Genomic DNA, 11,920 nt, shown 5'->3' on the forward strand with positions numbered 1-11,920 from the left:
AACCAGAGGTCAAATTGCCAACATCCACTGGATCATCTAAAAAGCAAGAGAGTTCCAGAAAAACATATATTTCTGCTTTATTGACTATGCCAAAGCCTATTACCATGCGAATCACAATAAGCTGTGGAAAATTCTGAAAGAGATGGGAATACCAGACCACCTGACCTGCCTCTTGAGAAACCTATATGCACGTCAGGAAGCAACAGTTAGAACTGGACATGGAACAACAGACTTGTTCCAAATAGGGAAAGGAGTATGTTAAGGCTGTATATTGTCACCCTGCTTATTTAACTTATATGCAGAGTAACTCATGAGAAACGCTGGGCTGGAAGAAGCACAAGCTGGAATCAAGATTTCTGGGAGAAATATCAATAACCTCAGATATGGCAGAAAGTGAAGAGGAGCTAAAAAGAGGAGCTAAAAAGCCTCTTGATGAAAGTGAAAGAGGAGAGTGATCAAGTTACGTTAAAGCCCAGCATTCCGAAAACTAAGCATCTGGTCCTATCACTTCATGGGAAATAGGTGCAGAAACAGTGGAAACAGTGTCCAACTTTATTTTTGGGGGCTCCAAAATCACTGCAGATGGTGATTGCAGCCATGAAATTAAAAGACGCTTACTCCTTGGAAGGAAAGCTATGATCAACTTAGATAGCATATTCAAAAGCAGAGACATTTCTTTGTCAACAAAGGTCCATCTAGTCAAGGCTCTGGTTTTTCCAGTGGTCACATATGGATGTGAGGGTTGGACTGTGAAGAAAGCTGAGTGCCAAAGAATTGATGCTTTTGAACTGTGGTGTTGGAGAAGACTCTTGAGAGAGTCCGTTGGACTGCAAGGAGGTCCAACCAGTCCATCCTAAAGGAGACCAGTCCTGAGTATTCATTGGAAGGACTGATGCTGAGGCTGCAACTCCAATACTTTGGCTACCTCATGTGAAGAGTTGACTCATTGGAAAAGACCCTGATGCTGGGAGGGATTGGGGGCAGGCAAAGAAGGGGATGACAGAGGATGAGATGGCTGGATGGCATCTCCGACTCAATGCACATGAGTTTGGGTGAACTCCTGGTGTTGGTGATGGACAGGGAGGCCTGGTGTGCTGTGAGTCATGGGGTCACAAAGAGTCGGACACGGCTCAGCCACTGAACTGAACTGATTCATATTTTCAGTATTTTTTAAATTGTATCTAACATTTTAAGTTCATAACACTTTCAAATACATGATTATATAGTTGTTAATCTATTCACCAGGCTTACTTCTCCCTGCAGTGGGAAGGCTTTCTGTTAGGGAAACAGTATCACAGCAGAGCACATGAACACCAAAGAACTGAAGCTTTTGAACTGTGGTGTTGCAGATGACTCTTGAGAGTCCCTTGGATTGCAAGGAGATCAACATGTCTATCCTAAAGGAAATCAATCCTGAATATTTATTAGAAAGACTGATGCTAAAGCTGAAGTTCCAATACTTTGGCCACATGTTGCGAGGAGCCAACTCACTAGAAAATTCCCTGATGCTGGGAAAGATCGAAGGTGAGGGCAAAAGGGAATAACAGAGGATGAGATGGTTGGATGGTATCATTGACTCAATGGAAATTAGTTTGAGCCAGTTCCTTGAGATGGTCAAGGATAGGAAACCTGGCATACTGCAATCAATGGGGTTGCAAATAGTCGGATATGACTGAGTGACTGAACAGCAAACAAAAAATGAGAGTAAGGTAAATATTCTTCCCAATCAGGTAATGGCTAGAGAAAAGCAAGGTGATTGCACTAAAGCTCCTACTCCATGTGGAGGGAAACTCCAGGAGCAGAGTATGACTATCCCCTTAATCCTCGGCTCTTGGGAGGCAAGTAGCCCCTCTGTACTCCACAGTACTTTTTACAGGTTAATATTCTACTAATAAAAATTGCTGAGGTGTTAATGTGTCTATATTTTGTATGTTCTACTTCCCACTCATACTGGATCATTCCCTTTTCTGTTTAAGCACTTAATTTTCCATGAGAAAATCCTCTGCAGGCTAACATATGAGAAATTTCCACCCAGAAAAGTTTTGCATATTTTTCAGGCATCCCAGTATTATTACCCAAGATGAAGCAACAACTCAATTCAAAGAAGGGGAAGACATAAAGCAAATATACAAAGTTAAGAGATAGTTGGACTATTAGGGGGGAACGTGGGGTTTTTTTTTGCAGGGAGGGGCTAGAAGGAGGCAGAATACCAAGAGAAAATCTGGAGCTTTGATAGAAGCCAAATTATGAAAGGCAGTATTGTTATGGTATTTACTTTGAATATACATAGACAGTGGCTATTTTTTATCTTTTCCATATTGTCTTATTCTAATGATTTAACGTAGCCTACAAATCTCTACATGGTACACTAGTTAATCTGCTTTTGAACAGATATGACAGATTTAGTAAAAATAAATAGAAATATTGTGAATGGACAAATTTAGAAGTATTGGGACTTCTGAGATAGGTATTCAAAATAATTTTCTTTTACTCAGTGGAATACATCAACAGCAAATTTTTAAATCAACCACCTACCTTAGCCCTAGAGATATGTTGTCATAAAATTGCTACCAATTTTAATAAAACATTTCTTACCTTTCTAACACTCTTTAATTTCTTTCAGCTTTTTCATTTACCCTTAATAAAATTCCTTGCTTTCTATTCTACTGCACAATTTATCTTGGGAATGAGAAAACCAATATGCTTGCCATATGTTAACAGTTGAAAATTGACTTTTTATTTCAAAACAATCTCTAAGACAAATATTCACCTAATTCATTGTCAAAGCAAAGTGGAATTATTTGTTGTCAGAAATTAACAAATACTTTCATATATTTTATTTATGCCTTAAAATATGAGACTGCGGCCACTTTAAAAATGATTTTAATGAATTCATTCTCTAAAACTACAGACATAAAATACATATGTATGATTTATGTTGACTTTCTGAAATTTTTAAATAAAAAGTCATTAGATGCAAAGAGAGACACTGCAGAATTTTGAAGCATTTTAATGATCTCTTAAAATTTTATATTAAGCAATATCTTCTTCATACTGAATGGCTGAAACACCAGCTTTTATGTTTTGGAAGCAAAAAGTATAATTTATTTTACATTGCAATATTAAGAGTATAAAACACTGAATGATTTCCAAACAAAAACTGTGTCGAACACCGGGAATACAAAGATTAAAAAAAAAAAAAAAAGAGTCTGAGTTTTATAGGATTTCATAATCTATTAGGAGTAGCAGAGAAGTAATTCTTTTTCAAGATTAGCTGCGTCAAGTAGTATAATACGGTTAACAAAGAATACTTAAAACTATGAAGAACAGACCAATGCTGGATAAGTTGATATAAACCAAACTGTGAAGGGCAGCATTCACCATAGTACCTATTTTCAACACACATCTACACTAACTGCCATTTTATATTTTTCCAGCTAATAATTTCTAAAGACTAATAGAAGGTGACAAAAATTTTGCAAATGTTAATAAAACCAGGAAAGAATGAAAGTAGTAAACCACAAAAGCTCTTGTTCACTGCTTTTGTTTTTGTGAGCAAATTTGAAACTGTGTCTGTGTCATATGAATTCTATTACTGACACCAAAGACATACTTAAAACTAAGTCCTCAACATATTAGACATACCGCTTTAGTGTGTATAGATATTTTTTATATATTTCTATTAATTTATTACAGAATCTGCAATATTTGTCCCAGAGGTAGATATCCTTCTACATAGCAAAAACAAAGTAATAATAATTTCTCTATTTTCCTTAATGTTGCAAGTACATAATTACAATTGTAAAAGCTAAGAGGAGAAAGGAGAAGAAATTCTGAGAAACCTCAGGAAGAGAGAAGGAAGAAAGAAAAGAAAGCAAAGAAAGGAAGGAAAGAAGGATGAAAGGAAGGAAGAGACTCTGAATTACAGTGGAAAATGTATCCCATTTCCATTTAAGGTGACGATCCAGCCATGAAGAAACCCAAACAAAATCAGCAGAACAATCCAGTCCTCAAAATTCCTCACACAAGTTCTGTTGCTGCCAAGAAAATACGTTCTTCTTAGTCTTCTTCACAGAAACTTGACATCATTATTGCTTAGACTACAGGTAATGGAGTTCAAGAAGGGCCCAACATTTGTATGAAAGATAGATCACATTTCCCCAGCCCATAGACTACATTAGAAGCTGAGAGGTACATGAATGCTATTGCCCAGGAGAAAAGTGAAAGAGTCTTATATGGGAACCTCGGATACTGAGGTACTGAATTAGAGCTTTAGCTCTGCTCTCTGTGGCGCTGACGGATACAATACTGGAGATGATAAAAGTATAGGTGAAGGCAGTGTTGGTGTGAACCAAAATGATCATCTTATTAGAAGACAAACCACAAGCTCATTGTTGCAGGTGCTGGTGCAGGAAAGCTGAAGCAGAAGAAGTATATCGCAAAGATGGTGGTTGACAATATTGGCATCATGGAAGTTCGGTCTCACCATACAAGGAGTGTGGGTTCCTGTTCCCCTTGGCAATTTCCTATATATTTTATTGCACAATTTTTATATGATATCTGATGCAAGATCTAGCTATTTTGTAGAAATGGGGTCCACCAGAGTATCTAATTCAGCGTATTGCAAAAGGTGAAAGTTGGTATCTTTTATTCTCTATTTTTATATTTACAGAAGTTTTCACTAAGTTTTTGAAAAAGTTTTTCTTATAGTTTCTTTTTCTGCACTCACCCTGAGATTAGAATACTCACATGAGTAATCTATGAATATGTTCTACTCCCTCCCTCCCTCTGCTAGTTAATCAACTGCAATCAGACTTCTGCTTCTATCATTTCCATAATATTATCTTCCAGAGTTTATAGATCCCCAGTGCAAAGGCCATCTAAACTCTCTACAGCACTGAATACTACTGACTCCTCTTTCCTTCTTGAAATAGCTAATTAATTTTCTTGATACCAGGAAATTGCTTATTATTAAAGTTTATATGTGCCCACATAAATCCTTGTCTAAGACAATTTTAGAATCATAGAACATTAGAAGTGGAAAGCTCCAAATCACCAACTAACCAAACAGTAATATAATCATTTGAAATGAATTTTAAAAGGGCATATTCTTGAGCCCTGATGTCAGATGTATTCCAACACAGTAGGTCTTAAAATGGAAAAGAAAATAATAATATTAATTATTATCCTGAATGATTCTAACGCATACCCAAGTTAAGAATGATTAATTCAGAGATTAAGAATTCAAACTTTATAACTTATATGACTCACAGTACCAATAAATCTGATTTTTATATAAAAAAGAATGATTAATTCAATTCAGTTCTTTTAGCATATAAGTCAAGAAACTGAGACACAGTGATTGCAAGATTTTTTTAATGAATAGAACACATGTTATCATCCAGCCTAGTACCTTATTTTTCATATTATTTAACTGAGGCTCTAAAAGTGAAATGATACTACTATGTAGGGTCAAATCCAGGACTATACCTCATTTACTGTAGCTTGAATCCCAAGCAAATAAATAACAACCTTCACAAAAATCCTTTTAAATTGGTACTATTATTTTTCTAATTTTGGAAATGAGGAAATAGATATTCTGAAAAGTTAAGTAACATTTTCAGAGTCATGTATTGAGCAAATGGCAAAATTGAAATTTAAACCCAGGTAGTAAAAATATAAACCAGAAACTGTGAGCTTGCTCACCCTAATGGGCATCTAGGAGTCTGTCCAATTCATACCTTCATTTCCTGACTCTTAAATACACACAATAGCCTACATAAAAATAAATCCATCTTTGTTTTCCATCCCTGTGCATTGAGAAATGCACTGTGGAAGTAAACTGCTACAAAAGCCATTCTAGGAGGGAGAAGTGGTAATAATTCTTAGAATGACTCACCTTCTCCCCAAATATCTATTCTCTATGACTCAAAGTTTAAAATCAAATAGAAGCATTCACTTATTCCAGACATAATTATTGAGCCTTTACTAAACACCCAACACTATGTTAAGCCCTTGAGTTATAACCAAGAAGATACCCAAGGTGCCTTCCCTCCCAGGGAAGACAGATAATCAGATGACTAGAAAAGCTTGTGAAAATTACTCTTATTACTTCATGTCAGTCCTGACTGCTACACTTTGGGTAATACAAAAAAGAGCACCTAAACTTTGCAAGGTGGATTAGACAGGTTTCCATTCAGCTGATACCTAAAACATCAACAGAAAAAAAGTAGGTTATAAATAGGTAATAAGAGTATGCTAGAAAAAGGAAAGCAAATAGAATATAACCAGGGAGGAAGCCTAATTGTTCAGTGAGCAAAATGAGCTTTCATGGAAAGGCAGAAAAATGAAAACAAGAGAAACCCTCTAAGTACTCCCTAAGTTATCATGTGATTCTCATCCCACTTTTGAAAATCCAAGTTGAATAAACATTATGTCTTATGTAACATATTCCCTTGTATTGAACTAAACTTTTTCCTGCAAATAAATAACTTAAAATGTTCTTATCATTAAACACATAGAATGAGATTGAATATTTAAGAAGGAAAGAACTTCCAGTACAGCGGAATGTGCCAGGAGAGGGTAAGCATATACCCTGAAGGTCATCTACCCATCTTTTTGTCCAGGAAAGACCTCCTGGAGTTCTGGATAACCTAATACCTGAAGGATAAACAGGTTGAGTAAGAAAAAGGACTGTTTCTTTGTACATGAAAGTGTTCCAGACTAAGAGAAGAGCTTGTAGAAAAGTAACACAAAGGAACAAGAGTTTATTTAATTTGGGAAAGTTCAATAAAACTTTAGCAGGGTACTGGTGCCGGGGGCCAGCATGAGGAACTCCGCCCATGGCAAAGGTCATGAGGAAGGAGGCTTGGCATACGCAAAGGCGTGATCAAGCCTCAGGAAACCCCCTGTTCCAGAGCATCTACCCCCAAAACCAGAGTCTATACTGTTTCATGCTCCAGCCTACACCTCTGACTTCATGGGGGGCTGTTCCCCACCGGTTCTCTTGGAGAAGGAGTAAACGTGCAGCTCCAAGTCAATAAAAATTCCTGGGTGTGACAAGAATGTTTCAATTTATGGACTCCTCTGAAGGTTATCTAGCCTGCCAGTATAGGTTCATCCAGCTTTCTTGCTCCCCGTTTTTCTGGCTGAATTTCCATCTGGAATGCGGGTACTCACCATGCCTGCTTATTTTACCTGGGCGTCTAAGATCGAACTGGGGAGGCCTCAGTGCCTCCTCTCCTTCGGGAGAATGGAAAGACTCCTGTGGCCTACATAGGTGGTGATTGGTATTTCATGTAAACCAGGTTATTCAGCCTCCTTTTCTCCACCAATTTTCCTACTACACTATCCATTTCTAATCTCTCTCTATCTGTAATTAAATAAGTTATTTCCAAGGACACCGACTCTGTCCCCACCTTGGAATCACCCTGGCCCACCGGGGCTGGACCCCGGCACTGGAAAGAAACAGGGAGGAAGGAGTTCCAGTGACAGAACATGAGGCTGGAGAGGTGAACAGGGTTCAAACAGAAAGATTCTTGCTTGGCCTACTGCGGAAATTTTGTTTTACCTTGAAAGAAATTCCAGTGAACATAGTAAACCAAGGTAAATATGATCTTATTTGAAGTATGGAAAGAGCATTCTGGTTGCAGTGTGGAGAATAGATTTTAAGGGGAAAGATAAGAAAGGGAGAAGCCAGTTGGAAGGCTGGTGTCTAGATGAGAAATGATGAGAAATGTTCATAAGACAAGAATTGTTAGCGATTGATAAATTGGGTGTGGAAGACAAGTACAGAGAGGGGGCTCAAAGAAGATACCAACTTGGGATTTGAGCAATTAAGTAGATGGTGCCATTCACAATGACAGAGACCAAAAGAAGAGAGTTTGGTAGGCTTGGTGATGTTTCTGTGATTAAGCTGATTCTTATAAGTTCAGGTGCCTGCAGAGCATTCAAAGAGAGATATTTGTCAGTTAAACATAGGTTTGAAGTTCAAATGTGAGTCCTATTTTTGTTTTCTGTGTAGAAATTTTCCATAATCAGAACATTCTTATCTGCTATGAACTAGTCAACTTGCTTTAAAAAGGTGTGAATATTCTTTCTGATTTTTAAGAGGAAGACACTGTGAAGGAAGATAGAGGAAGAAGTAAAAGAAGGAAGAAATATCTTTCACAACTATGAGACCCCCAATTCTTTGCTACAAATATTAAGTTGCATCAATTTCTTCCCAATAAAACTAAAGTAACAGTACACCCATACTTTGCAGAGTGTTCAACCCAACCTTCTAAATCAATGTCTTTCTATTATACCTCACTTCATCCTGTGTGAAAGAACTCAATATAGGAAAAAAAATGATTTTGAAAGAAAAGTGTATTCTATTATCATAATTAATACTGTTCCAGTTCAGAGAAATATTTTTCTACTAAAGGTTTTTTTCAGGGCAACCTTAACCTCCTTATTTCTGAAGCTATAGATCAGAGGATTAAGCATAGGCACCAAAATGGTATAGAATACGGTGGACACTTTCTTCTGGTTCATGGACAAAACAGAAGAAGGATGAAGATACATGAATGCCCCTGACCCAAAGAAAACAGAAACAACAATTATATGTGAGCTACAAGTACTGAATGCTTTGGACCTTCCTTCTGTGGAACTGATGTGGAGAATACTGGAAAGGATAAAAACATATGAGACAGTGACGGTGAGGCCAGGCACACCAACATCAAAGCCAACGATGATGAGAACCACCAGTTCATTGATGTGAGTGCTGGTGCAGGAGAGCTCCAGGAGGGGGAGGATGTCACACATGTAGTGGTTGATGGTGTTGGCATCACAGAAGGTCAACCTCAACATGCATCCTGTGTGGGCCCAGGCAGCAATAAAGGCCCCCAAGTATACAACCACAGCCATTAGAGAGCAGACCTGAGGGGACATGGTGACCTTGTACAGCAGGGGCTTGCAGATGGCCACATAGCGATCATAGGCCATCACTGTCAGTACATAGCATTCTGCATTGACAAAGAAGCAGTAGAAAAACAGCTGAGTCATGCATCCTGCATAGGAGATGGTGTTCCTCTTTAACACAAAGTTTACTAACAGTTTGGGGGTGATGACAGAAGAGTAACAGAGATCAATACAGGATAAATTAAAGAGGAAGTAGTACATTGGAGTGTGGAGGTGAGAAGTCAGTCTAATTAGAGTGACCAATCCCAGGTTTCCTGCCGCGGTAATTATGTAAATTCCCAAAAAGAGGAAGAACAGGGGTACCTGGATCTCCGGATGGTTAGTTAAACCCACAAGGATAAACTCAGTGACCAATGAGGTGTTTCCAATATCCATTCTCTTCCAGTGGGATCTGAAAGATAGGAGAATAGAGTCATACTTGAGGCAGAACTCAGATTCCCCATGCAATCTCATGCCCAGTCCATTCAGGAGCCAAGAAGCCCAAAGACTCTGCTGAGGCTTAACTATTTTACAGAAATGAATAAATAAATGGATCTGGCTCTGCTCATACCGAGAAAAGCAAGTGCCTGGAGGGCATCAGCATAGTAATACTAGGAGAATGTAAGAGTGCAAGAGAATATAAAAAGAGCATGCATTTCCACCTTTTCTTCCCTCAGTTTGTCGCTAACAGTTTTTCTTCCTTCACCTGCTTAAGCATGCATTTGTTACTGTTTACTCACCACACTTCATCTACCCTGTGCTAGCTACCAGTCCAAACTGGACACTGTGTAGGGGGTGACCATAATCACAAGTCCACAGCAGAGTTGGGGAAACAGAGACTCAGAGAGAACCTTTGGCTTCCCAAGCATACACAACAAGGAAGTCATTAAGGCAGGCCTAGAACCTGGGTCTCCTGCAAAGAAATTCCCTAAAGTGTATAAAGCTTAGAAACACTGCAAACCCACTAATCTAAGCAATACCTTTAATTTCTGATTTCCTCTCCCACAGACCCATTAGTTGTCTCTGTCTCAGGGCCAGAACTGGGGGAAGATGTAAAAACAAAAAGGATTCAATACTCACTCTTCTTTGCCTACTGGCATCAGAACTGTCTTTGTGGTTTCCCCTCCACCAAGGCTCTCCAAAGAGGAAGAGATCTTCTGCTGCAAGAGACAGCAGAACTGAATTCACCTCGTCTCCTCCAACCCTGTGGAGGGGTTCAGAATATTTATAAGTCTCAGCATTTCTATTGTTCTGAGAGTCAGTCAGATGAAGATCATGATTTTTAATTACCGTTTTGCCCAGAGGTGATCATTAAATCACAAAAAGGAATCCAAACAGCAACTCTTGATTTTCAACATAATCATATGTATTTTATTCCGAGTTTCAGGGTCTCAGGGATTTGAAAAAAGATTTTCTCAGGAGCCTCTGCATGCAAATCCTTGAGGAAATATAGACTTAGGAAATTGTTTACACAGTATGAAGATAATTTAACCCTGGTGTCTTTAGAAACTCAATATTTTACTCAAAATTTCATATTAGGGATCTTCTCTTCCTTTGTCTTTCTTCTACTGTTTCTTTGACTTTTGGGTACTATTACTAACACATAGCTAAACACATTTTAATCCTATAGAAATAAAAACTATCCAGAAAGCAGGAATAGAAGGAACATACCTCAACATAATAAAAGCTATATATGACAAACCCACAGCAAACATTATCCTCAATGGTGAAAAACTGAAAGCATTTCCCCTAAAGTCAGGAACAAGACAAGGGCACCCACTTTCACCACTACTACAAAACATAGTTTTGGAAGTTTTGGCCACAGCAATCAGCAGAAAAAGAAATAAAAGGAATCCAAATTGGAAAAGAAGAAGTAAAACTCTCACTGTTTGCAGATGAAAAGATCCTTACATAGTAGACCCTAAAGTCTCCACCAGAAAATTATAAGACCTAATCAATGAATATGGTAAAGTTGTAGGATATAAAATCAACACACAAAAATCCCTTGCATTCCTGTCCACTAATAATGAGAAAATAGATAGAGAAGTTAAGGAAAATATTCCATTCACCTTTGCAATGAAAAGAATAAAATATTAAGGAATATATCTACCTAAAGAAACTAAAGACCTATATATAGAAAACTACAAAACACTGGTGAAAGAAACGAAAGAGGACACCGATAGACAGAGAAATATACCATGTTCATGGATAAGAAGAATCAATATAGTGAAAATGAGTATACTATCCAAAGTAATCTATAGATTCAATGCAATCCCTATCAAGCTACCAACGGTATTTTTCACAGAGCTAGAAAAAATAATTTCACAATTTGTATGGAAATTCAAAAAACCTCAAATAGCCAAAGCAATCTTGAGAAAGAAGAATGGAACTGGAGGAATCATCCTGCCTGACTTCAGGCTCTACTACAAAGCCACAATCATCAAGACAGTATAGTACTGGCACAAAGACAGAAATATAGATCAATGGAATAAAATAGAAAGCCCAGAGATAAACCCACACACCTATGGACACCTTATCTTTGACAAAGGAGGCAAGAATATACAATGGAGTAAAGACAATCTCTTTAACAAGTGGTGCTGGGAAAACTGGTTAACCACTTGTAAAAGAATGAAACTAGAACACTTTATAACACTACAGACAAAAATAAACTAAAAATGGATTAAAGATCTAAATGTAAGACCAGAAACTATAAAACTCCTAGAGGAGAACATAAGCAAAACACTCTCCAACATAAATCACAGCAGGATCCTCTATGAACCACCATCCAGAATATTGGAAATAAAAGTTAAAATAAACAAATGGGATCTAATTAAAATTAAAAGCTTCTGCACAACAAAGGAAACTATAAGCAAGGTGAAAAGACAGGCTTCAGAATGGGAGAAAATAATAGCAAATGAAGCAATTGACAAGCAACTAATCTCAAAAATATACAAGCAACTCCTGCAGCTCAATTCTAGAA

General features: G+C 37.7%; 1 protein-coding gene across 1 annotated transcript; it reads right to left on the reverse strand.

Moving 5' to 3' along the window:
• LOC102173719 (olfactory receptor 8B8-like) lies at positions 8,401-9,342 on the reverse strand. Its single transcript, XM_013975809.2, has one exon. It carries the CDS (start codon positions 9,334-9,336, stop codon positions 8,401-8,403), a length of 936 nt encoding a protein of 311 aa, XP_013831263.2. The 5' UTR covers positions 9,337-9,342.

This window comes from Capra hircus, chromosome 29 (assembly GCF_001704415.2).
Source record: "Capra hircus breed San Clemente chromosome 29, ASM170441v1, whole genome shotgun sequence".
NCBI lineage: Eukaryota > Metazoa > Chordata > Mammalia > Artiodactyla > Bovidae > Capra > Capra hircus.

Coding starts and splice junctions, on each gene's coding strand:
- LOC102173719 (XM_013975809.2), bottom strand. CDS start 9,336: ATGGATATTGGAAACACCTCATTGGTCACTGAGTTTATCCTTGTGGGT.